This window comes from Macaca fascicularis, chromosome 11 (assembly GCF_037993035.2).
Source record: "Macaca fascicularis isolate 582-1 chromosome 11, T2T-MFA8v1.1".
NCBI lineage: Eukaryota > Metazoa > Chordata > Mammalia > Primates > Cercopithecidae > Macaca > Macaca fascicularis.
In genome coordinates this window covers 5,114,989-5,142,394 of record NC_088385.1, presented here as the reverse complement: position 1 = coordinate 5,142,394, position 27,406 = coordinate 5,114,989, and the positions used below count along the sequence as shown (strand labels likewise).

The 27,406-nt window shown below is 46.5% G+C and overlaps 1 protein-coding gene and 1 long non-coding RNA gene across 6 annotated transcripts in view; one reads left to right on the top strand and one right to left on the bottom strand.

Annotated features, from left to right (window-relative positions):
* CCND2 (cyclin D2) overlaps positions 1 to 1,755 on the bottom strand; it is a 31,551-nt gene extending 29,796 nt beyond the window's left edge. For all 3 annotated transcript variants that reach the window (XM_005569850.3, XM_074006113.1, XM_074006112.1), the window contains exon 1: positions 1,282 to 1,755. In XM_005569850.3, coding sequence (XP_005569907.1) covers positions 1,282 to 1,476 — 195 coding nt within the window. In that variant the 5' untranslated portion in view covers positions 1,477 to 1,755. The remainder of the gene's footprint in view (positions 1 to 1,281) is intronic.
* On the top strand, positions 60 to 27,406 carry LOC135966140 (uncharacterized). 3 transcript variants are annotated; one of them, XR_012419883.1, is made up of 2 exons: positions 60 to 223; positions 26,981 to 27,406. It is a non-coding gene; the product is annotated as an uncharacterized lncRNA (long non-coding RNA). The 3 variants fall into 3 exon arrangements; XR_012419881.1 differs by lacking the exon at positions 60 to 223 and adding an exon at positions 23,268 to 23,604; XR_012419882.1 differs by lacking the exon at positions 60 to 223 and adding an exon at positions 26,170 to 26,331.

Sequence of the window (27,406 nt, the reverse complement as noted above, 5' to 3'; positions counted from 1 at the left end):
CAGGGGCCGCTATTGGGGGGGCGGGTGGGGAGAGGTGGGGAAGAGAGGGGGAGGGAGGAGAGGAGGAAGAGCGCCGCAGCCTCGGCAGCTGGAGTCGGAGCGGGGGGGGACGGTTTCAAAAAATAATTAAAAATCGAGGAAATATCCTAGAAAAGCCCTTTTGGCGTGAAAACCCCAAAGAGGAGCCAGGCTTCCCGAAAGGGAGGTTTCGGGTGCCAGAAAGGTCTGTATTCCGACCCCTGGGGCTTTGGATCCCGGGAGGAAACTTGAAGGGGTGAGCGCCGCGGCGGGAGTGTCCGGCTGCGGCCCACAAGGACAGAAACTAGGGAACGTGGTGACGAGCTAGGGGAAAGACGGGAGCAGGGAGCCCTGGAAAGAGGCACGGGGGCTCCAACCTCTCTTTTAGGAGTGACCCGATATCCCCCCTACACACACCCCCTCCCCCCCTTCCTACCCCACCCAAATCTCCGCACCGAGGAAGCTGGAAAACCAAACTGTAAGTAACCTTCGTGAGGTGGGGGGTGGGGGAGAGGGCACGATTAAAAGTGGGGTGGCCGGGATAATGGGGTGCGAGGGTAAGCGGGCGACGTTTCCCAGCCTTTCCAAGGGGAGTTTGCAAAGCAACATGGCGAAACCACGGCAGGTCCAGAGCTGTGCATACGTGGGCACACGGCTCACTGGGCAAAGACTTGGAGTGAGGGGCAAGAAGTGGTTCTTTTGGGTTCCCCCGAAACACACGTTTCTTCAATGGGACTTCCGGGGCTCCTGAATTCCCCGTTTCTCTCCTTCTCCCTCCTCCCTCCACCTCCCCCCTGAAGTGCCAGCGCGGAGTCGCGACCACATGCGGGGACCTGAGGCCAAGACGAATTTGCTCTGGCCTTTTGGGGGGCTGCCTTTCTACTTGGGGTCCCGATTTCAGGCCCCGACTCCCTTCCTGACCGCAGCGCCAGCAGCCGCGGCGGCTTCGCAAAAGACAGGTCGCGAGGGGGGTGGGAAGAAGAGGCAGCCACATGCAGACACACGCGCGCGGGATGCTCCCCCACCCCCGCCCAGGGCAGCCTCGCTTCTCCCAGATTTTCCTCCCCCCTCTCCCTCCCCAGTTTATCTGGAGAGGAACAGAAAAGAAGCCACGCGTCTCGCCAAAGGGCGCGCGGTGACCTCCCGCACAGGAGCCGAGAGGTCGGCGCGGGGATTGCCCTCTCCCAGGTTTAGGGCTCCGGCCGGGGACCCGAGAATCCGGGAGGGGTCCTGGCTCCTAGCGAGCGCCGCCCGCCGACCTACCTCCAGCATCCAGGTGGCCACCATCCTGCGCATGTAGGGTTGGATGTCCTTCTGCACGCACTTGAAGTAGGAGCACTGCGGAAGGTAGCGCTCCTCGATGGTGAGCAGGTTCTGCAGGACGCGGTCGTCTTGGAGCAGGTTGCGGTCACGCACGGCCCTGCGGACCGGGTCCACCTCGCAGCACAGCAGCTCCATGGCCAGCCCGGCGACCCCTCTCTCCCCTGCTTTCTCCGGTCTGGAAAAGTGTTTTTCTCTTTTTGTTTTTTGGAAGGGGAGGGGAAAGGGTTCCCCTTACCTCCTTCCTTTGGCTAAATAGGGGGTTTTCGGGGGAGAGGTGAGGGCAGAGAGAGAAGGTGGAGCGGAAGAGAGGCGAGGATCGGGTGGTGGGCGAGCAGAGCCTCCGGGCTGCCCCACTCGCACCGGTCCTCCCCTTCAAACTGGTCTCGCTCTCCCCAGCTCGCTCTTCTCCGCTCTGAGGCGGTGACGCAAGCTGGCTGGGCAGTTAGCTCTCCTCCCTCTCCCCGCGCTCCCCGCTCTGGTTCCTCCTCCCCTTCCCTCCCCTCCCGGTCCTCCCCTCCTCCTTTCAATCTCTCCCTCCCTCCCTCCTTTTCCCCTCTCGTTATTAAGGAGAACAGCAGCTGGCCCGACCTAACTTCAAACGCAGTCCCCCGCCCCCCCACCCCTCTCCCTCCATCCAGCCCTGCATGCCAGGGGCCCCGGACAGGGCAACCCACAAAAAACTACCGATTCCTATTTCTGCCCTCTTAATTTCACTCATTCTGTAGGTGTAGCACGCCAAAATACGACCCTCCAACTTTGGCTTCTTCAAAACGGATCCTAATACTTCTGCCCTTGGATTTAAGATCCAGGAACGTAGGGTAGATTGTTTGAAGATGGGGTGACCTCGGACAATTTGGAAATAGTTCCCTTAAGTGAAAAATAAGGGAGGGGGTGATTTTAGAAAATAGCAACCTCGCATACCCAGAGATAAAGGTCATGTCCCTGAAGTTTGTGTTCCTGATAACTTCGAAGCTGTTCCAAAAGCCCCGATTAAAGGGACCAGAACAACGTCCCTTCTGCCCCCCTGCAGACTGTGGGCAGAGGAAAAAGAAGAAGGAGGGGTGCGTGTGAGGAAGGAAGGGGGATGCTTCTCTGGAGGGATAGAATGTGATCCTCGAGCAGAAACCACAGTGTTTCTGGGGGCCCTTGGGGCGCCGTGGGGCGACGCGGTGCAGCGCCTAGGGCCGCCGCAGGCCGGGGGCAGGGCTCCCAGCGGTTTCTCCGCGGCCAGCGGCCACGCAGGAAAAACCCGCTTCCTCGCCCCTGTATCTGCTGACAAGCCGCCCGAGGTGTCTGCGCTGAGCGTGGCCACACCGATACAGCTTTCTAGGAAATGGCCCGGGAGGGGGAGGGGGCGAGTGAGGGATTAGGTCTGGCTCCCCCTCGCTCCCCCTGCGCAAACACCACCACCCCTTCCTTTCCCCGGAGGCATGAGGCCTCCACCCTCGGTCCTTAGTCCGCATCCTCGCCGACCCCTCCGGTTGCGCGCCTCACTCGCCAGGCTTTTTCCCTGGGAGCCAACTGCGGTGAAGTCGCCGCCAGCACGGTCGGCCCTGACACGTGCTCTAACGCATCCTTCAGTCAAGGCTGTCTTTACAGGAGATAGGATCTGGTGGCGTTTCCTCACCTCCTTCCTCCTGTCACCCCCCACCCCCACCCTGCCCTTCGGTGTATTTCAAGGAGGAAGGGGACAGACCAGCGCCCTGATGTGCTGGCCGAGCTGGCACGTGCAGCGGGCATGGCGTGGCTTGAGCTCTCTGGGCACACCGAGGCCGACCGAGTACCTCCCTCACCGAGAGAGGGGGCCCCGGCAGGGGCGCGGAGAGCCAGCAAGGCAGGGTGGGGCGCGGGCAGGGTGAGCCGTACACTAGGTTCTCTGCAAGGCGGAGGAGGGGAGCAAAGAAACCAGAGGTGCAAGCGATTAACTCAGGCCCCGGAGCCAGCCTCCTCACACGAGGGTGGGGCGGAAGGGGTTGTGGGGGGGAAAGGAGGGGATATCGCTTTAAAAGGGTGAGTAAGAGTTTGGGGCGCCGTCTCCCCTCCCTCTATTTGCATAGCCAATAGCTCTGGGGCTCCTGCTACTGCGCGCTGATTGTTACCGGGCAGATTACTTTTTTTTTTTTTTTTTTTTTTAGTAGGACGCGTTCCCCACTACATCAAAAGGAAGCCAAGGGAGGGCGGAGGGAGAGCGGGCGCTGGGGCGGGCGAAAGCTGGGGAGAGGCCCGGCCGCCTCCGACCTTATCAATAGCAGCGGGAATGAGTATGCCATCTCCTATATGTAAAGAAAGGGGAGGGAAGGGGCGGGCGAGGAAAATGTCTAATTGCTGTGGAAGCCATTAGCTTTCAGGAAGAAAAAAAGCTCGCTGAAAAACCCAAGTTGCAAACTCAAAATGAAACAGTCCAGCGCCGCGGATGACACCCGGGCCGAACACCGTGTTCACCCGCACACAGTGGGTCCCGAACAATCCCCTATTGATTTTAGTCACGTTGGACTTCCGGACTGAAGCTTTTGAGTCACCCCGGATAAATACATTCACTTACATTTTAAGACCCCCCATAAGGGAATTACTCCAATTTCACCTAAGCCACCTTTAAGCGGATCAAAGAAAGTTGCAACGGGGAGAGGGGAGAAAAGGAGGGAGCGCGGGAGGTATTTTTAAAGTATAAATCTAACCCGACAGGCAAGGACAGAGGCCACCGGGGCTCCCAGCCTCTGGACATCACTTGATAGTTCTGCGTGCAAGGTCTCTTCCACCCCCACCTCCCCGCACACTCCCCCCCACCCGGGGAAAGGCATCTCGAGCTCTGGGTCTCCCGAAGTGGGGGCAGGGGGGGCAAGGAAGAAACGGGTGGTCGTCCCGGGGCCTTGCCCACCCCGAGGAGAATGCCTGGGTGGCGAGTCCTCACATCTCGGGAGTGAGCCGAGGGCCCTCTCGCCCCTTCCCTCTCCCCCTCCCCCCACTCCGTCTTGCTTTACAGAGAAATTCCAGCGGGGAGGGGGCAGCGAAAGGGAGGGGCAGAGAGGGTCGCGGCCGGATGCCCCCCCTTCCCGGCGCCCTCTGCATTCATGGAGACCCGCAAGTTCGGGCGCTTCCCGCGTGGCAGGCTGGCCTCTTGAAGTTCCCCTGTCCACTTCCCCTTCCGATTACTGACTGTTCCCGAGCGTGAAGCTCGCCATCGAATCCAATCCCCGGTGGTTTTGCAGACTCTCACACGTGGGGTGGGGCGTGAGAGGGTGCGGAGGTTGGCAGGAATGTCTCTAGGAGGCTTGGACTGGAAACTGAGTTTTCCCTTTTGGTTGCCACTCCGGCCATGTGTTAAAACTCTAATTTCTTGTTAAAATGCACTCCACCTAGCACGCGGGAAAAGGCATGATGCCTTCTAGGCAAAAGTGCACATTTTCTTTCAGTGTAGACTTAGGTTTAGAGAAAAAGCGCAAGAGCCTGTGCTCTGGCTTTTAAGTCCAAACTGATCACTTTGGCGAGGGGGTGGGGGGCGGCGAGGGGCGGTAGAAGGTTGGTTTTTCCTTACCTCCTTTTCACCCTTCACAGAAAAAAAAAATATATATATATATATGTGTGTGTGTGTGTGTGTGTGTGTATATATATATATATCCTGTGTAGCGCTGGTGATAAACTTCAGCGAAGGCCAGTTTTATTGAACTTTTATTCCTTTTCCGGCCGGCTCCCCACCCTCTACTCTAGCGTTTTGGAGTTTCGGTTGGAAAGTGTACAAAGCCTGGAGGTGGAGGGTGCAGCAGGGTGTTGGGCGTTTATAGGCACATTTCTGCAGGAGCCTGCAGCACTAAGCACACAGACTCCCAAGCTCACCTGGCGGATGCCTGCCAGCCAGGTGATTCCGAGGTCGGCTCAAGGCCCGGGAGCAGCGCGAGTTCGAGTCCCGCCTTGTCCGCCCAGGGGCGCTTTGGCCGGGTGGGGTGCGAGGAGTGACTGAGTTCAGGCTCAGAAATAGGAGCCACTGCCTTCCCCTCGGCTCCCCCAAAGAGGGGAGCTGTGTTTGTGTTTCTCCGTGGAGGGATGGATGGTCAATCAAAACCGAACACCCGACTGGCAAACGCGAGGGGACACAGAAATCCGAGGGGACACATAGGAGGCACATCAAGAGGAAGGAGGGACAGGCAAAGTAGAAAAATGCGGACAAGGAGAAGAGGGAAACGTCGGGAAGCGGAGAGCACGGGGGAGGAGGGTGGGTGGTGACGGGCAGTGCGATTGCAGGTGTGAACTCGCTTCCGGGACCCTCTGGTCGCAGCAGCGCCCGCCGGGGCGCTGGGGCGCTGGGGCGCTGCGCGCTGGAGGGGGACAGAGTCCGTCCGGCCTGTGCATCCGCCCTCCTTTCGGCGAATTTCGCCTTGGACGGGGCTGGATTCCTGAGCCGGCAGATGCGACAGGCGTGAGTTAAGAAGGCGAGCGCCTGCCGTCTGTCACCCACCTAGCATCTCACTCCCCTCCCTTAGGAGAAAAAAAATTAAAAGACCCGAACTTCCCCCTCTTCCTGTCTGATTCAGCTTAGGACACGCCTCACGCGGCCGAAAATAGCTCTGGAAATACAGTTGCTTTACAAAAGTGAATTTTCCAATCAGCTTTGGGGCGGAGGGCGTCCGGCGGTCGGCGTCGGGGGGCCCTGCCTCCCGGGAGGAGAAGGAACCGGCCGCCTCTGCGCTTCTCCCCCTCCGGGCGCCCCCGGGAGGGGGCCGCTGGGCGGCGGAATCGCGCCTCCGCTCGGGGAGCCACCACGCGGCTTTTTCGCGGAATTTTGACGTCATCCACACGTGGGGGAAGGGGCTGGGAGAGCGAGAGGAAGCGGCGGGGGAGGGGGCCGCGGCGGGGAGAGCGCGGCGGCGGCGCGGCGGGTCTGGCACCCTCGGGGTGGGCGCAGCGCCGGGCAGGGTCCGGGCCCCGGGCAGCGCCGCGGAGGAGGCCGTGCCGCGGACCCAGGAGCCGGCGCCGCGACCCGCCTCCCTCCCCGCCCCCCGCCATCTTCCACCCCCAAGCAGTTTTATTTTTTCTACTTTGAAATCGGGGCCGCTCTTTGCTCCGGAAAAAGCGCGTTTCTTTGGGTTGTGGTCCTGTTCCGCTGGGGACTGAGATCAGACTGAAGTCGCGATCGCTGGGGGCGACCCCCGCCACTTGACTTTCCATGCTCGCTCCACTAAGGGAGTCGTGAATGTCTTTTTCGGTTCCTCGGGGAGTGAGTTCTGCATTGCCTTTTACACCCGGAGTTTTTCACGCGCGACATATTCCTCCCTGCTCCCCCGCCCCATTCACCATCTCAGTATCAGCTGGGTTGGTTAATGCGATGGCTATTACGTGTAAGATACCCCGTGCATGCATTGTGAGCGCTGTCGGATGAATTTTGCTGCATTTGGAACAAATGGATCTAGAAATACCCTTTTCAAAACAGTTCTACAAATCGATGTGAAAACGTGTAGAGCGACTCCCTTCCCACTCGCTGGATACCCCGGTGGCATCCGTACTCATGGAGAATCTTCTAAACTGCAAGGGCTGAAAACTGCAGCTGCAGAGTGAGCCCACGCACCTTCATTTCCCCTGAATTTGGGCAAAGTCCTTTTAATCTTTCAATCTGGGGAGTTATAGCTGAAATGTGTCATGATTTTCTAAACCCACGGTGACAGTTCTGAGTTTATGCTGAAATTTACAAGGAGCTTCAGTGGGGATGTTTGGAAGAGAAATACTGTGAACTGACTTTTACCTCCTTGAGGTAGAGAGGCTGCTGTAGGAATCAGATGCAGAAAGCTAGGGGCTTCTCTGAAAATGTGGATTTGAAGTGGAACTATTTGTTTCAAAAGTAGGAGAGAAGCTTTCTGTCTGAATCAGATATTAAGTGTGGAAATGTTTCTTTTTTAAGGTGACACAGTTTGGTTATGAACAGTACTTTTTCCTTCTTTTTAACACATTCCCTCTATTTTTAACTTATTATTTATTTCTTTTTCGTTTTATGATTGCTGCTCTGACCCAAGAGACTTGGTTTTGTTTCTTCTGGGGGAAAAAATGAGCTACAATTAATAAAAATGTCAGTAATTACTGTCATGCTTAGCCCGAGTGAACTGTATTTAAGAGTGCTTGCTTTTTGGTCCCCCATTTGATGGACACTTGGTTTGTCTGCATAAAGGTAGAAAAAACAGAATAAATTATTAAAAGAAAAGGAAGGAGCCAAAGAAAGTGTTTAAAAAACTAAAAAGGCAAAATGTCCTTTAAATTTTGCTTCAGCTTCATTTCAGACAGTTAAGTAGTGGAGGTTAAGCACTTTAGAGATGTAAATTCTGTGTAAAATGTCAAGACTATCCCCACCAGAATTTTTTTTTGAACAATAGTCAATTTTTTTTGTTTTCTAAACACTTTAATTTTGTCCAAATTCAAACATTCATTCCCCTTAAAAATGTCCACTTTCCCAATGTGATTAAATATTCTTTCGATTTCATGGTTTTATTCAGCTGTGTATCAGTTACAGCCAATTGAAGCAATATAAAGTATTTCTAATAAATATTTCATATTTTAATTTTCAATCTTTAAACTTAAAAATTACTAGCATCTATTAGTACAGTTTATAACATAATTCCATAACATGCTAAATTCATATTCTGCAAACTGTGAAAAACAAATTAATTTTTAAAATGGAGAAATAGTTCTCTTCTTGAGGCTTTTTTTGGTTTGTTTTCCTTGTGGCAACTTTCAGGAGGCAGATTTAAAATTTTTCTAAAATCATTTTCTTACTGTTCTTTTGTTGGCATTAAAAGGAATGAGTTTTGAAATGTGAAACAGGTTGATTTTAAAGTTTTGTAATCTTCAAAATGTATACCTCTGGAGAGAAATGTTGTATTTTAGAATTGACCTGAAAATAGGTGGTTCGTATAAGGGGACTAGACAATCCAAGCCAGTTGGATGTAGATGCCTATGAGGAATGCATTTCCTCTTTGCTCAGCCTTAAATCAGGGCATCTGCTCTTACAAGAACTTGAAACAAAGTCTACACCCATGCATGATGCCAACAACTCAAAAAGCACAAATCCAGAGCAAAGGGGATTTATGTGGAAAGTGAAATTAGAGCAAGAAAATCCAAATTTATTTCTGCTCTTAGCTATCTCAAATCATACTTTCGTTGTGGTCTCATCAGTTATAAACCAAATAATTATTTCTTTGTGATGCATAGAGGTGAGTTCCTTCAAGCTTCATTGGTAATAATAGTAATTATGATGATGATAATAACAAAAATTATCTTCCTTATTCTTTCGATGAGTGTGGGGGGGATGTTCACTTTATTTCTTTAAACATTGTCATCAAATTGTAAAAAAAATATGGATGCCAAAGTTAGGTTGTTGTTCTGAGAAATAACATGAAAAGCATTTAATTTTGTGCTTTTGAAAATAAAAAGTCACCAAAATTTAGTATACCTATTGCCTAGGGGTAGCAAAAAAAAAGACACAGGATTAAAAAGGAACAAGAAAATTCCTTTGTGTGATTTCCAAAGCCTTTCCTTCCTCGTGCCCACATATGTTTCCGTTTTTGAGAACAGCCAGTTGGTCCATCAGGCAAATGCAAACCCAGGACCCAAACTCTTTCCTGGTGTCAAGGAAGATATTCTGAAGCAAATGGTTTGGGTTAGTTTACATAAGGTTTCAGATGAAATGTCTCACATCTGGCATCCCATGGCCACCAATTATTTCAGGATCGTGAACCATTATTTTAAAAAAATATTTTGAGAGAGGGGAGCCTAGATCATGGATTAGGGCTGTGCAGGCCATTTTGTTTGGGGGTCTCCCTGAAATTATATAAACTCAGGAAATTTAGTTGTATCAAGTAGCAGCACATGATCCCCATTGTGTAGTTCCAGTAAACTAGTGACTTGCAACCTTTTCTACCCCCTACTTTCTTTTGAATATATATTCTCCTAATATTTCTCTTTTTAAATAAAATGGCACATTTAATTTAAAATTTCCCTAACAAAATATTGAATAAGACTCAAATTTACTTGCTGTTGTACAAGAAAAGTTCATATAATTACTCTTTGTAGTGTAATTACCAGCAATTTTATGTCATCTAGCAAATGATTTAAGTAAGTCGGTAATGGAACGCCAGTGAAATTTGCTACACTTGGGATGAAAACCATACTTACCTCAAGAAATCAAAGTCTGACCTTCCATTTAGACACTTAAGACTTTACTTAGGCAGACTGTAGGTTTCATTTAGCGGAAATCTTTCTCATTCAGGAAAGCATCGTTCTCAACCATAGATTAGATGCAGTCTTGCTTGGAGCCAGGGGAATGGACCGCAGGACTTCATGCTATTTTGGCCAGTCATAGAATATGCCTTCTGTGTCTGCAAGTTTGCGACGAAACTATATATTGTATTCATTAAGGTTATTCATGCTGAGAGATCACATATGTGTTAAACGGATAACATCACAGGTCTGTGCACAGATACATCAGAACATGTCAGGGATATGATTCCAATCTGTAAGGTAGAATTGAAGTGGTTTTAATGGAAGAGTTAAATACGCTGAGATTGTTGTGCTTTGGAGAATGCCTTTGGGTTTTGCAATTTATCCATTCATTTATTTGGTTAAAATTGAGTCCTTACCACGTACCAAACACTGTGCTAGGCATCGGGGATATCGTGGACATAGACAATGTTTTGGAAGGTAGACAGGAAGGAGAGTTGAATCATACAGTCCCTGTCCCTGGGAAGCACATTGTCTAGTGATTTAGCATGGGAAACAATATCCCGGATAAGTACATGTTCTTAAAAAAATAATAAAATCATAGAACAAACTGCATAAAATGATATGCTATTTTATCCACCTTATACAACACACCTTAAACCAGGGAGGTGGAAATCTATCTTCTCTTTAAAACTCAGTCTAGTCAAGTAACGATTACTTGGATTGCATAGTGATTTTAAGAATTATGTTCTTAAATTATGTTCTTAATTTGTTTATAATCTATGGGAACAAGTTGGTTGGATGTCTGATTCACATGTCACATATTTGGGACTCAGTCCCTTTAAAGTAGCCAAAGATAGAGCCGTTTCCTTGGTCCATCATTCTGAGAGCATTCCTTTCTTTGAGTAGCTGTATTTCCCACAGCATCTGTTTCTCGTCTGAACGAACCCTCCCTGTATCTGGCAGGGCATTGATGAGTGTTTCACTCCTTTGGCTAGGGAATTTGAGGTCACAATAGCTCATTTTCTTGTCGTGGGACACCCAGGCATTGAGAGGAGAATATAGACCTCCGATTATTAGCTTGACTGTCTCCTAGAATTGATGCAGAAAATACTGTCGTTCTCATTAGCATCATGTTGGTGAAACAGCTCTAGCCTAGGAGTCAGCATACAGCCATCCCTCAGTGTCCGCGGGGATATCGGTTCAAAGACTCCCGCCCCACCACCAAAATCCAGGATGCAAAAATCCCCGATATAAAATGGTGTAATATTTGCAACTAGCCTACATACTCCTCCCATACACTTTAAATTATCTCTAGATTACTTAGAGTACCTAATATAATGCAAATGCTTTGGAAGCGGTTATGCTGTGTTTTTATTTGTATTGCTTCTCGTTGTATTTGTTATTTTTTACTGTGTGTTTTTCTCTGCATATTTTTGATCCGTGGCTGGGTGTATCTGTGGATACGGGACCCGTGGATAGAGAGGGCCGACTGTACTCTCTTTCTTGCTCCTACTCTGCCACTAACCAGCACGGTGACCTTGGGGATAGATTATGTGTTTCCAAGATTGAGTTTCTTCAGCTACAAAATTAACTGGCTGTAGTAAATGATCGTTAAGTTCCCCTTCAGCTCAAAATCTCTAAAATTCCAGTGACTTTATTATCATCATCGAAATAGGAATCAATTTATTATATATTTTATGTTTTAAACAAGGATTCTTAAATTGTGGGTTTAGGTATGTTCTCACTTCCTAGGTATCTGGGAGAATTAATCTATCAAGAGTTGGAACTTTTAACATTTAGTTCCTCGTATAGATGGGCGCTTGGTACATGTTGTCCGCTGAGGAAAAATGCCGTTTTCCTTGTCCTAAGTTAAGGCAGTCTTCAAAAATATATAGAACATAGGAATATATGGAATATAACACTGTTCCAGGGTGCTTAAGGAAATCCTAGCAGGTTAGTTTAACCTAAAGCTTAAACTAACCTAAAGCTTATTCCTACAACTCAAACAAAGCCCCCATCAGAGCACATATAGACATGGTTTGGAATGTCTATGTTCCCCAGCTTGCAGATCCTTCTTTAGGTGACAGTCCATGGCCCTGGTGAGCTTCTTTAAACAAAGCTTGTTCTGAGCTCCCCAGAACTCATGGAGCGTCAGGTTGCTCCTTTAGTGAAAAGGGAATGAAGCAAATTTTGCGGAGTTGCAGTCTTTGGACAAGACATCGCTTTTTGTTTCCTGGCAAGTCTTGATAACCAGAAACAAGCAAGGAAAGATTTCTGCCGTATCCCACTTTTCTCCCTCGTTTTTCACTGCATTGAACATGGGAGGAACATCATTCGCTGAGGTTACATGCACTCCAGTGAAGTCCACTTAGATGCAAATTATTTGCTTTACAAAATGATATGTTTGTAGACACGTGTTTCCTTTTTAAGGTGTGGCTACTACAAAAGAGAAGCTCATAGTAATTGACAAATAGTTATATCTGGGATAGTTTTTAAACAATGTTCTATATAATTTTTAAAATGTATGGTATATGGCATGGAGAGAGTGCTGGATTTGGGGTTAGGAGAGGTGTGTTCTAGTCCCCATTCTGCCACAAGCTGTGTAACTTGGGGCAAGACTTGAACAAGATCACAGCAACTTAGGATTGTAAGGAAAATTCAGGGGTCTCTGAGGTCATACTCCCATCTATCATGGCAGTACCTATTCAGTTAAATGATTTACTAAAGGTCACACAGGGAGTTGGGGGCCCAAACTTCCTACCTCCTGGCAATTTTTACCCTTAAGTGCTGTCTCCAGCCACTGAAACTAGGCAGAACAAGCCATCTCCCTCATTTATACTGACAGCGGCTCAGATATTTGAAAGCACCATCTCTTCATCTTCTGTCCCTTAGACTGAATTACCCTTTCTCTTCAGCCGTTCATCTGGACATTAGACCACCAGCAGGCTGCCCTCCTCTCGATCCCGACTAGTTCACTGATACCAATCTTAAAGTGTTGTATCCTTCTTAATGTGTGGCTTATGAGAAAGAAAACAATTTGAAGCAGCTTCAGAAACCTGCGGACCCTCAAGGCAGGACCCTCAAGGCAGTTACAGAAGAATACAATAGGGCATGACTGCCATCCTTGCATTCTCCACCCCAGGCTCCTGGAGCAAGGCACGGTACCACTGGGGATGCTGGTCTAGAGAGGAAAGATAAAACAGTTATCTCTTCCTCTGGAAGCTGATTTCATTAATGAAACCCCAAGTTGCACTCCATTTTCTCATCTGTAAATTGGGTGAACTAAATGAGGGATCATTTTATCTCATCTGTGTTCTGTGGCCCCAAAGAATAAAACTAGTGTCACTGATTAAACATTTGAAGACAGATTTCTGGGCCCAGCGTGGTGGCTCACACCTGCAATACCAGCACTTTGGGAGGCCGAGGTGAACAAATCACTTGGGGTCAGGAGTTCGACACTAGCCTGGCCAACATGGTGAAACTCCATCTCTACTAAAAATACAAAAATTAGCTGGGTGTGGTGGCACATGCCTGTAGTCCCAGCTGCTTGGGAGGCTGAGGCAGGATAATCACTTGAACTGGGAGGCAAAGGTTGCAGTGAGCTGAGAACACGCCACTGCACTCCAGCCTGGGCAACAGAGCAAGGCTCTGTCTCAAAAAGGAAGACAGATTTCTGTTTATATAATGAGCTTCCTCTGCAAGCCATCCCTACACAGTGGGCTGGACTTCAGGAAACAGGTAAAGTGCCTATGGCAACTCATTAGGAGGTTATGAGGGGACTGAATAGTCATTTATTTGCTCTGAGCCAATTCCTCGTCTGTAAAATGCAAATAATAATACCTACCAAGCACAGTGATTATGAGGAGTAAATGTTTATAGTATGTTTAATACAGTGCCCTGGCATAGTAAGCACTGAAACAAAGCTAAGTGGGTTTTTTAAACTTTAACAGTAATTAAAGTCTATTGTGTTGCATTCTTTCAGGACCAATTTACCTCTAGGAGTCTGTGGAATTATTAATGTATGTCATATACTGTGTGAAGGTATGAGAATTTCTGTACCAGATCTCAGCTCTGGGGGATTTTTCCTTTTTCACTTCACCATGGATCAGTCACTCAATGACTGTGGCCAACATGCTGTAATCTCAAACCAGTCTATTCTGAACTCCAGATTGCCTCATGCTCACTGACAGGTACTAAGGTAACCTTCCAACTTGAGTAGAAGGCACAGGGAAAACTCATCCACCGAATCGCAGAAGTGCAAAGAACCTTAGGCATCCAATCCAATGTTTCCCAAAGCGAGGAAGGATATATTAGTTCATTTTTGCACTGCTATAAAGACATATCCGAGAGTAGGTAATTCATAAAGAAAAGAGGTTTAATTGACTCACAGTTCCGTATGGCCGAGGAGGCCTCAGGAAACTTACAGTCATGGTGGAAGGCAAAAGGAAATCAAGGATCTTCTTCGCATGGGAGCAGGAGAGAGAAGTGCAAGCAAGGGAAATGCCAGACACTGATAAAACCATCAGATCTCATGAGAACTCACTATCAGAACAGCATTGAGTAAACCGCCTCCTTGAGCCAGTCACCTCCCACTGAGTCCCTCCCTTGACATGTAGGGATTATGGGCATTAGAATTCAAGATAAGATTTGGGTGGAGACACAGCCAAACCATATCAGAGGAGGTATACGGAGGAGCATGCGTTTTGTATTTTAGTAATTTGAGGTTTATTCTAATGAGTATTAGGAAAAAAGTAACATTTAAACTCATAATTTCACAGATATTACAATGGTACTTAAGTTTATAAAGGGAATTGATTTTTTTAAAATTAAGTTGAATAAGTGATATTTAGATACACTTTTTTTTTAAAATCAGGAAGGTTGTATGCAAATAAGTAAGATTTAGGAAACATTGCTTCCTTAAAAAACTCTGGATCAGAGAGGGACAGCGCTCACACTGACCCAGGATCAAATAGCCTGTTAGTGACAGAGCTGGGACTAAATTAGCGTGTCTCACTACTAAAACTACGGAAGTTAAGACTTTGCATGGATTATTCTCATTTAAACAGTATCGTTACAATTTTCTCATTCTTTTTGTTTTTTTCTGACAATATTTCATTCATGTATTGTTTCACAAATGAATTCTGTCCTATGAATGACATTAGATACTTCTTATTGCTTACTTTTGTTTTAGTGATGCTCCCTACTTTGAGTTTTTGGATCAGTTACCTTGCTTTTCACCAGACCTGTAAGTTGCGTCCGTAGGTGGGTTTGCATCTGTTTTCTCACCTTCTCAAATTTCTCTGCCTTTCAAAGTCACTTTTGAGCTTACCTTTCAACTACCTGAGGTGGTGATACCAGTTGGTGCTACCAAGAGGCTGACTAGAAAAAGGAAAAAGAAGAACAGGTGAATGTCCTGTCCATAAGGGACTTTGAAAAGCTTTAACGTATTCTTGAGAATCTAGAAGACCACATGTGTATCTATGGCTCTGTGCATGCCCAAGAAAGACCTGAGAAGGTGCTACTCTTTCACCAAACCAGCTGACCTGGAGACTCTGTGCAGGTAGAAAGTGACAGTGAAGACAGAACTTTAAGCTTCCCACCAGATGGTTGAAGGCATGCTCCAACAGATACAGAGTCCCCCAGCAAAGTCTGGGAAATGTATTGGTTTAAAGCATTTAAGGAAATCTCTGTCTAATCATTAGCTGATCATGAAGCAAATCAAAGACAGAATTTAGTGGTTGCACACGACCAAAAATACAGACTTTATAGAATTAGTCAAGGAAAATCACTAAGTAAACAACAAAAGCAATAAATTCAGCAGGATGTTGGGGGGGGGTTCTGATTTCCAGAGTTGCTACCTTGTATTATTTTAAATGTTCAGTTTTCAATAAAAAATTATGAGGCACACAAAGAAACAGGAAAGTATGGCCTATGCATAGGGGAAAAAAGCAATTAATTGAAACTGTACCCGAGGCAGCCCAAATGTTACAGTTACTAGACAAAGACTTTAAATTAGCTATTATAGGTATAAATATGCTCAAAGCACTCAATGAAACCATCTCTAAAGAATTGAAGTATAAGAAATAGAGAATGTCAGTAAAGAGGAAGAAATTCTTTTAAAAGAACCAAATGGAAATTCTGAAATCAAATAGTAAAATAACTAAAATAAAAAATTCACGACTGGGCACGGTGGCTCACACCTGTAATCCCAGCACTTTGGGAGGTGGGTGGATCACAAGGTCGGGAGATCGAGACCATCCTGGCTAACACAGTGAAATCCCATCTTTACTAAAAATACAAAAAATTAGCCAGGCATGGCAGTGTGCACCTGTAGCCCTGGCTACTCAGGAGGCTGAGGCAGGAGAATGGTGTGAACCCGGGAGGTGGAAGTTGCAGTGAGCCGAGATTGCGCCACTGCACTCCAGCCTGGGCAACAGAGCGAGACTCTATCTCAAAAAAATAAAAAATAAAAAAATAATCACTAGGCAGGGGCTCAATAGCAGATTTGAACTAGCAGAAGAATCACTTAACTTGAAGCTGTGTTAACTGAGATCATCCAGTCTGAGAAACAGAGAGAAAAAAATAATGAAGAAAAATAAACAGAGTCTTAGAGACCTGTGGGGCACCATCAAGCCTACCAACATACACATAATTGGAGTGTCAGAAGAAGGAGAGGGAAAAAAAGTACAGAAAGAATATTTAAAGAAATGATGGCTGAAAAATCCCAAATTTATTTAAAACATTACACATGCAAGAAGCTCATCAAACTCTAGATTAAACTCAAAGAGAGTCACACCTACACACATCACAGTCAAACTTTCAAAAGAAAGAGAAAAACTTGAAAACAGCAAGACAAAAAGCAACTCATCACATACAAGGAATCTTCAATAAGTTAAACACTTGACTTCTCATCAGAAACCATGGAAGCCAGAAGGCAGTGGGCTATCGCGTTCAAAGCATTGAAAGAAAAACATAGTCAACCAAGAATTCTATATCTGCAAAATTATTCTTCAAAAATGAAGGCACAATTAAGACATTTCCAGATTTTTTTTTGAAACAACAGAGGTTTCATTGCTAGTAGACCCTTCCTAGAAGAAATACTAAAGGGTGTTCTTATGGTTTAAATAAAAGGATGCTAGACAGTAACTCACATCCATATAAATACATAAAAAGCACTGGTAAATGCAACAACACAGGTAAATATATAAGACAATATAGATGTAAGTTTTCTTTTTTTGTAATTGTTTATCTGATTAAAAGACAACTAACTACATAAAGCAATAATTTTAAAAGTGTTGATGGACTTACATAAAGGTATAATTTTTATGACAATAATAACGCAGGAGATGGGAGGGAGCTAAGCTGTCTTGGAGTCAAGTTTTTATATAGTGCTGAAATTAAGTTGGCATTAATCCAAACCAGATTGTTTAAAATTTAAGTGTTCATTGTAATCCCCAGAGCACCCACTAAGAAAATAATTTTGAAAATACAGGAAATGAAACAAAAGAATCTACATGTCACTAGATAATAGACATTTAACACAAAAGATAACAGTAACGGAGGAATAGAACAACAAAAAAGACATATTTCATATAGAAAACATAGCAGAATGGCAAACATAAATTCTACCTGATAGATACTCACATTAAATGTAAATGGACTAAACACTCTAATCAAAAGGGAGATAATAGATAAAGAAAATATGATCCACCTATATGTTGTCTGTAAGAGAAACACTTTAAATTAAAAAGCAAATAAGTGTAAAGATGGAAAAAAGACATACTATGAAAATAATAACCAAAAGAGAGCTGGAGTTGCCATGCAAATACCAGACAAAATAGACTTTAAGACACAAATTGTTACTAGAGACAAAAAGAATGTTTTATAATGATAAAAGGGTCAGTCCATCTGAACACCTAACAATTATGAACATATATGCACCTAATAGCAGAGTTCCAAAATACATGGAAAAAAATCTGTTTTGTATTGAACAGAAACTTGCCTCTGTGTTGCTTTTACTCCTGGATCTTATTTCTGTTGTCTGGAGCCTCACACAACATATATCTAACACACATATGACTAGAAGGTTTTTCAGATATTTGAAGCCAACTCTCATGCCTTTTCTTACTTTCAATTTTTTATGTGACCTTGCCCCTATACATTTTTTTTCCTAGAATGTATTTACATCTTTTATAAAGAAGGCTACTGAAATGTTAAGAGAGGAACCTACTTTCATAGAATTTCAGAGTTGGAAGGAAACAGAGATGATCTTATTCAAATCTCTACCGTTACAGATGAGTAAACTGGGGCCTGAGCTGGTTAAGTCATTGAGCCAGTTAATGGCAGACCAAGATTGGTTTCCAAACTACTTGTTCAATGCTTATTCCAACATTTTCCGTCTTTGATAGTTTTTCCTACTTTAGGTTGCTATTTCTTCTCCCTTCTTACAGTGGTATCTGGCATCCTTCATCAGAGAAAAAAGCTCAGAGTGATGAAGAAACTGCACTAGACATTAAAAGACATGGATTCTTATCTTTTTTGGTCACGAATCAACTTCTGAAGTCTTGGATAAGTCACTTATGAAAATAGTAACTATTATTATTCACCAATAATATTTTACACTGTCTATTGAGTACCTGCTGTTTATGAGGCACTGTGCCCGGCACTTTACCTATATGCCTCTTCATTTAAGTGTTCAAAATGCGTCTCCTTTCTTATCTGTGCAATAAGCAACGGAGTTGTCTGTTGTCCTATCCAGCTCCGGAACTGGGTGATTGTAAAGTATAGTCTTACAACGCCTGAGGCTTCATCTTTGTCTTCCTCTTCCTTGTTTCCTGGGCTGGCAGGAAATGGTAAGGAAGATTAGAATAATTTCTCTAGATTTGTCACTGTAGCGAATCCTTTGTATTTGTACCCTTCCAAGGGACTTTCCATTTTCCCGTAGGACTTGGCTTGACTTTTACGGGTCCTGTTCAGGGTTTCCAGGATCATATTCTCAGCCCACTTCTCACTTTAGATTTTCCCACGGGCCTTTGATTCACTCTCATGGCTTCTTATTTCACCTGTGAGCTCAGAGAAGTGAATAATTTGACAAAGTTCACTCAGCTATTAGCAGCAAACTTGACAGTCAGTCTGATCCCACTGTGTTTGTTATTTCTGCTACATGATTCCCATCTCTGAAGGTTCACTTGATCTTACTTTCCCACCCTTGCTTAAGACCTACCTCAAGCCCTAACCTGTCATCATCACACCAGGCCAAGTGCTCCTCCCTCCCAATTTACCCAGAGAGTGATGTTTGCACAGCACATCAGGCATCACCTTGGAACTTCTCCCTTGGCAGACTTTGTGGTCTAGTGGTTATGAATGTGGGGTCTGGAGACAGAGGGCCAAAGTATGAATCCTGGCTCTACCACTTATTGGCTGTGCGACCACAGAAAAGTTACTTAACCTCTCTGGGCCTCAGTTTCTTCAACTATAATCTGGAACTGCTAGTAGCACTTACTTCATAGGGTTGTTACGAGGATAAATGTGATAATCCATGTAAAGGCAAGTAGCACAGTGCCTGACACATGAAAGAAGCACACATTAAATTGACTCCTTCACCAGATCTTGGGGTAATCCCTGATTGGCCCAAGATGATCAACATAATCCCATCTTGCAGAGTGACTGAGTCAGAGTTGGGTACATGAACTTGACTAGTTTAGAGTAGCTTGCAGAATGCAGAGGATGTGGTCTCAGGTATGAGGCTTGGAATTGGAATTGCTAGAGGTTTTTTGCTTGTTTGTTTGTTTGTTTTTGTTTTAACTAGAGAGAAGTCAGCTTGAGGACAAAGCTGGCACACGTAGTAAGAAAGAACTGAGAAAAGCAAAGGAGCTAGAACCAGAGGCTTGATCAGATATCTCCTGAAGTCCCATTGACCTTTGGAATTCTCGTTGCTTGAGCCAATTAAACATTTGGGGAGCCAAGCATGGTGGTGCATGCCTGTGGTTGCCTGTGGTCCCAGCTACTCAAGAGGCTGAGGTGGGAGGATCACTTGAGCTCAGGAGTTTGAGTCCAGCCTGGGCAACATAGTGAGACCTTGTCTCTAAAAAAATAAATAGAAATGTATACTTTTAAATCAGGTGCAGTGGCGCACACCTGTAGTCCCAGCTACTCAGAAGGTTGAGGCAGGAGGATTGCTTAAGGCCAGGAGTTTGAAGGTATATAGTGCACTATGATTATGTTAACTCCAGCCTAGGCAACATACAAAACCCTGTTTCAAAAATTAAATTGGTATTTAAGCTAATTTGTTAGTTTTTAAAATCATCTGTAACTGAAAATGTCCTTGATATCCTCATTGATGCTGTATATTATTATTATTATTATCTTCCCATGTATATCAAACCTTCGTCATTAGATCGTAATGTCCTTTGGAACAAAAATGAACTAAGATGAACTTACTGAGCAGTATATGCTGCCATCCACCCAGTACAGATCTGGCACATAGCAGGTTCTCGTCCATTCACACTTCATGTTGGATACTAATTTCCCACTGGTATCTATGGATTTTGAGCTTTTTTTTTTTTTTTTTTTTTTTGAGACGGATTCTCACTCTGTTGCCCAGTCTGGATTGCAATGGTGCAGTCTTGGCTCACTGCAACCTCCACCTCCCAGGTTCAAGCCATTCTCCTGCCTCAGCCTCCCAAGTACCTGGGACTACAGGCATGCACCAGCACGCCAGCTAATTTTTGTATGTTTAGTAGAGACTGGGATTTCACCATGTTGGCCAGGCTGGTCTCAAAGTTCTCACCTCAGGTGATCTGCCCACTTCGGCCTCCCAAAGTGCTGGGATTACAGCCATGAGCCACTGTGCCCGGCCCAGACTTTGAGCATCTTTAAGGCAGAAAGAGGAAGTGGCCAGAGTCCCAGACAGGGTGATGGCCCGCTGCTGCTTTGTCTTCTTACTCCCCTATAATGAGAGGAGAGTAAAATACTTAGTAGATTAGCTCAGCCTTATTGAGCACCAGGCATTGTACACACCGGATCATCCTTTTTCCTATCAGTTACCTGTGGGTATATTATTAGTGCCCTGTGTTGCAGATTGGAAATTTATGCTCAACAATGCTACGTAACTTATGTAGATCACACAGCCTCTACATAGCGTAATTTAGGATCTGCGCGCACATTACCGTATCCGTAACTTTTTCTCATTTCCACTTTTAAGAAAATGAAATTAGAAGTCTTAGACAATGCCTTCTGAGTATGGCTTACACAAGTAAAACGGTGTACAGCTCTATCAACAGACGCAGACTGGAAAAGCTTTGGACTGCTATCAAGGGATTGGTAAATAAATGTACATTAACTTTAAATAAAATGTGTATGGTAGGTATGATTCTTTTTTTTTTCTTGAGGCGGAGTCTCGCTCTGTCGCCCAGGCTGGAGTGCAGTGGCCGGATCTCAGCTCACTGCAAGCTCCGCCTCCCGGGTTCACACCATTCTCCTGCCTCAGCCTCCCGAGTAGCTGGGACTACAGGCGCCCGCCACCTTGCCCGGCTAGTTTTTTTTTTTTTTGTAGTTTTTAGTAGAGACGGGGTTTCACCGTGTTAGCCAGGATGGTCTTGATCTCCTGACCTCGTGATCTGCCCTCCTTGACCTCCCAAAGTGCTGTGATTACAGGCATGAGCCACCGCGCCTGACCTATCTTTTATTTTATTATTATTATTATTATTATTATTTTTGAGACGGAGTCTCGCTCTGTTGCCCAGGCTGGAATGCAATGGTGCGATCTCAGCTCACTGCAACCTCCACCTCCGGGGTTCACACCTTTCTCCTGCCTCAGCCCCCCAAGCAGCTGGGACTACAGGCACCAGCCACCAAGCCTGGCTAATTTTTTGTATTTTCAGTAGAGACAGGGTTTCACCATGTTAGCCAGGATGGCCTTGATCTCCTGACCTCGTGATCTGCCTTCCTTGACCTCCCAAAGTGCTGGGATTACAGGCATGAGCCATTGTGTCTGGCCTATTTTTTATCTTCTCTTTCTCCTTCTCCTTCTTCTCCTTCTCCTCCTCCTCTTCCTCCTCCTCCTCCTCCTCCTCCTCCTCCTCTTCCTTCTCCTCCTCCTTCTCCTCCTTCTTCTTCTTCTTCATTTGAGACAGAGTCTTGCTCTGTCACCCAGGCTGGAGTGCAGTGGCGCAATCTCGGCTCACTGCAACCTCCGCCTCCCAGGTTAACGCCATTCTCCTGCCTCAGCCTCCCAAGCAGCTGGGACTACAGGCGCCCGCCGCTATGCCCGGCTAATTTTTTTTGTTTGTATTTTTGGTGGAAACAGGGTTTCACCTTGTTAGCCAGGATGGTCTCGATCTCCTGACCTCATGATCCGCCCGCCTCGGCCTCCCAAAGTGCTGGGATTGCAGGCATGAGCCTGCGCCTGGCCAGAACGCTTTTCAATAGCAAGGATATGCCAGAATTGTACGACTTCCCACAGTTAATGGGCATTTGGGGGCCCTCCTTCCCCAGTTGTTTGCTTTTATAAGTCATGTGCCATGAGCATTGTCGCACTTGCTTCTTTATGCATTCAAGTGCCAGTGGAAGGAGAAAGATCTCGAAGTCCTGATTCTATCAATTAAGTGGTCCAAGAACGAGAATGAGCATCTTGAGGTCTCCCTCTTCAACAGCCTTACAGTGTGGAGGGGAGCAGACACACACATAGCTTTCACTTAGGGAGACGAGGGTCAACTAAAAGTTAAGGGAGTGCAGGGGGAGGGAGACTGAGGGGTTCAGTCGAGGGGATGGCTGAGAAGGCTGCCTGGAGGAGGTGTGCTTGAGTCCTGGGTTCAAGGGTCAAAAGGCTCTGATGCTTGGTCTGCTAATCTTTCTTACCGTATCGTTGCCTGGCAGTATGCCTGTTATTTGAGTGGACTCCTCTTGGACCATTTGCTTGGATGAACAGTGGACAGAAGTGGAAAGGAAGGGTGCTCTGGACAAAGGTGACAACGCCCAGGAACAAAAGTTGGAAGGTGCACAGTGTGCCCAGAGGGCCAGGAATTGGGTGGAGTGACCGGCTCCTTGGTCACTTGCAAGTAGCATGAGAATGGAGAGGGCTGGGAGCATGCACTAAAAAGCACCCAGGACGAATTTAGGTTTGCACAGAAAAGGATGTTTCTTCAGGGTTTGTGAGGTGAGTTGGGTAGAGAATGTAGGAATGGAGCACACGACTCTGGTTGGGCTGATGAGAGCGGAGAGACAGATCCATGTTCTTTCCAGGTGCCCCGGCAGCTCCAGGTCTCACCGAACCTGTTACGATGGCAGCCTCTATGCTTCACTGCTGGGGATTGCTTCTGCTTTGAAATAGCCACATGGAAGAAAAACTACACAGTTTTGAGGGGAAAAAAAACCCACCTAACGTTAGCTGCCGATGTGTCTTCATCTGTAAAAACCTTCTTCGTGTCTCATGGATTTCAACATGCAGTTTCTCTTGGGTTTGTTCCATAAAACGTCAGATGCAACTTTAATGGCCTGACCCCAAAAAAGATAACTTCACAGCCATCAAACAGTCAGCAGCGTTCCACATACCCTCTTGCTGGAGCCAGCCTTCTACGGGGCCGTGTGGATGTCAGGCACACACAATGTGAGTCACGCTGACATAGCTGGGATGCCTGGATTGCGCTGGAATCTGGGGGGTACCAATCACAGGCCAGAGAGAAGCCATTGGCTGGAAGGAACAATGCCAGAATGTTCACCGTCTCTGCAGAAGGAGGGGGTGTTGGTGGTGAAGGGAATGACAGTGGCAGCCAGAGGAGGAAAATGACCCCAAAGCAGGGTGGGCACGTCTCAGTGATGCTGGGCAGAAGCATTCCAGGGGCTCAGGTCATGACCACACCCCTCTTCTCCTGCCCCACCACCAGAAAAATTAAGAAGGTACAAGATTTTCCCTACAACTGAATACACGGAATGCCCTGCTGTCTTCAAGTTTTTGGGAAACCCAGAGTTGACACCAACAGCCCAAATGGATGAAGCACTTACCTCTACCAGACACTGTCTGTATCTTACAAATAATTCATTTAATTCTCACAGCTCCTTCATGAGGTAAGTTTTGCAATTTCCATTTTACGACGAGGGAAACTGAGGCTTAAAAAGATTAAGAAACTTGCCCAAATCCTGCAGCCAGAAATGGGCAGAATCGAGACTTGAACCACCATCTCTCCAAAGCCAAAGCCTGGGCACTCACGACTACCCTCAACAGCCCAGTGGCTGCTTCATGCCATTGGTGCCACCCCCACACAGCCACCTCTTGGATGGTGGAACCCTGTGTGTTGAATAAGTCGAGAAAAATTCTAAAAGGATTCTTTTTCCTCCGCTGTTTTCCTGGGGGCTGAGTAGACATGTTTGAACATGCTGTTCATCTGACGCTTGTTTACTTCAGTGGTTGTGATGTACGAGACCCAGACCAGGAACAGTAAGAGGGCTCAAGGACAGCCCAGCATGGACACCGCTCTGGAGGAGGCTGCAGACTGGAGGAGCTGTTGTAGCTGCATTTTGGAGGCTTAGGTTGCATGTCTTAGATCTCTAATGAGTCTGGTCATTATTTTTTCAGCCAGGGTTTTCTTACTGCCTCCCTCTCTTCCTTCCTTCCTTCCTTCCTTCTTTCCTTCCTCCTCCTTCCTTCCTTCTTTCCTTCCTCCTCCTTCCTTCCTTCTTTCCTTCCTTCCTCCCTCCCTTCCTTCCTTCTTTCCTTCCTTCCTCCCTCCCTTCCTTCCTTCTTCCTTTCTTCCATTCTATCTTTTATTTTCTCTCTTTCTCTGTCTCTCTCTCTCTCTTTCTTTCTTTCTCTCTTTCTCTCTTTCTTCCTCCCTCCCTCCCTTTCTCTCCTTCTTTCTTTCTCCCTTCCTCCTCTCCTCCCTCTCTTGGTCTCTCTCTTCCTCCCTTCCTTCCTTTGTTCTTTCAAGATCTTTCTTTCTTTCTTTCTTTCTTTCTTTCTTTCTTTCTTTCTTTTTCTTTCTTTCTTTCTTTCTTTCTTCTTTCTTTCTTTTTTCTTTCTTTTCTTTCTTTTTTCCTTCCTTCCTTCCTTCCTTCCTTCCTTCCTTCCGTTCGTTCATTCGTTCGTTCGTTCAAGGTATAAGCCTTTTTCTGGTTTACTACATGCCAAGGACTGTGCTAAATCATTCACATAAAACCACTAGCATGCATCACCTCATTTGGTCCTCCCACAGTCTAATGGGTAGGTACTGTCATTATCTTCATTTTAAGAAAATGAAGAAACTGAAGCTCAGAGAGGTTCATTGATGTCTCCACCGTCTGCCTAATTCAGTACCCTGCACCCGTAACCACTGTAAAAGAACAACATGCCAATAGTTCCCTAATGTTGTAAAAGGCACTGTTTTAAACGCATCTGTTGTATCAACTCACTCCCTCCTCCAAACAAGCACGATAGAGATTACTATTACCCTTGTTTAATAGATTAGGAAACTGAAGCACAGAAAGGTCATGTAATGTTCCCCAGGTCACCCAGCTAGTAAGTGAGCTGGACAGGGCATCTGTTTTACCGAGGAAGACATTCCTCAGTTTTTGTTTTGTTTTGTTTTTCACTTGAAATCCCCTGCGATGGCCCAGAGCGGAATGCCAGCGTCCTGAGAATAAAGCCTCTGAGCTGACCTGGGAAGGGGTGCCAGTGGCGGCTGTGTCCCCTACAGCTCTGGAAGGTGGAGGCGGTGGAGAGAGCGACTACACAGCAGCCACAAGCCTGGGTCCCTGCCAGGGGAGACCTCAAAGTCCTCTCGAGGGTTGGCTTCCCTGTGCTGGGCCGTGCACAAAGGCGAGTGGTGGCTTCCAGGACAGCAGCAGGACGTGGTCCTCGGGAGAGGAGAAAGCCCCGGGGAAGGGCTGATGGGACCTCAGCCCGCAGCTCTGAGAAGGGCTGCTCTGTAGGAGGGGGGATGCAGGTAACAGCTCCCCCAAGAGCCAGGCAAGCAAAAGTAGGTTTCTGTTTGAGCAGCAGCTGGGGAATTTCAGGGAGAGAGAGAATCCACTCCCGACAGTGCGTCATGTTCAACCCTGGAAGAGGTGACCATGAAGGGGGCCTCTAGAGAGAGGAGATGGGCTGCGCTTAGGCCGGCCTCTTTATTGTCTCTGCCTCTAACCTTTGGGAATCCTGTCCATCTTTGAGCCCCTGGCGCCAGTGACTCCACTCTGCGAATCCCTCCCTGACCAGCCATCCCCCACACCCATAAGACTCCAAGTTCTGTTTGGGGGACAGAAGGCCCAAGTGCCCTGAGGTCCAGGCTGGTCCACATTCATCCCTGGGTGGGCTGTGGCTCAGACCAGTCATTTGGGTGATGGAAGTCTCAGACACTCTGGAAGCTAGCCCAGTTGGTCCTGGTGCCCCCAGTAACACTCACACCCTATTCTCCTGCAGCAAATCTACCCTCTCTACTATTCATTTGGCCTTGGGTATTAGGTATCATGTGACCTCGCTGGTATGGCATCTCCTGGTGTTAGCGGCTTCTTGCACGAGTACATTTCTCAGATGATCAGACAACATTTATTGAACATTTAGCATGTGTCACCCACCATTGTAACTGCTTTGTGGGGTTATCGCATTTAATTCTCCCAAGAACCACATGAGTTGGTGTTATTTTTATCACCATATTACAGAGACGGAAACAGGGGCCTAAGCACTCAGTGGCTACGGGATGAGCTGGTACTCAAACACAATATTGGAACCCCGGCCATCAAAATCTGATTTGTCACTGGTTTGTCTCTCAACAAAAAGAAGTCAGAGTCTTTCTTACTCCCTTCTATCTCCCGTAGCTCCTGGTGAGTGTCTGTAGACAGTAGTTGTTCAAAAAATGTGGGCTTTCACTGACTGTTCAAAGACATTTCTAGGTTGGTTTTTTTAATGATCAGCGAGACAGGGTGCTCTTAACAGGACAAAATAGTATTGAATCCTTGGCAGACAAAATCAGGTGCTTTTTAGAAGAAATGAGAGAGAGATTTGTAGGCCATATGTTAGAAAATTTTGTTCCAAGTCTTTTTTTTTTTTTTTGAGACAAAGTCTCGCTCTGTTGCCCAGGCTGGAGTACAGTGGCACGATCTCAGCTCACTATAACCTCCGCCTCCGGGGTTCAAGCAGTTCTCCTGCCTCAGCCTCCTGAGTAGCTGGGATTACAGGCATGCACCACCACACCTGGCTAATTTTTGTATTTTTTAGAGACGGGATTTCACCATGTTGGCCAGGCTGGTCTGGAACTCCTGACCTCAAGTGATCTGCCCTCCTCGGCCTCCCAAAGTACTGGGATTACAGGTGCGATCCACCATGCCCGGCCATGTTCCAAGTCCTTAAGGTAACAAGGAGACATGTGAGAAGCCCATTTGGGATTGAAGGATGCAAGAAAGCCCTGTAATTGAGGCAGCCAATCAGAAGCTTTTATTAATGGGCCCTCTTTCTTTTGTCCCCCACTTCCAGAGAATCTTCCATAAAACTGGCAGACTCCTCCTGATCTCCACCCGTGCCGTCTGCCTCTCTAGTTCCGGACACAGAGCTGGTGCCCTGCGGCCATCTCAAGCAGGAACCCTGCAAGGTCACCAGGAAGACTGCGTGCCTCGCTCTAGCCTCCTCCTAAGGGAAAGCAGACTCCTGTTTTTGAGAGAAATTACCTGATTTCGAGAGAAACATAAAGGACTTTTTTTCTCCTTAAGGTAACATTCCACTTGTAAAAATGAAGTTTGGAAGAATTTCTGCAAACTCAGTGTTTTGGTCAGTTGATCTTTTACTGTACCAGGCGAATCTGAGGCCACAAATATACTGGGGAGGAAGATATGCCCTTCACAAAGGATTTGCACTTAGCCAGACACTCTGTTGCTGTGCTTCTTTAAATAAAGAACATTTCTG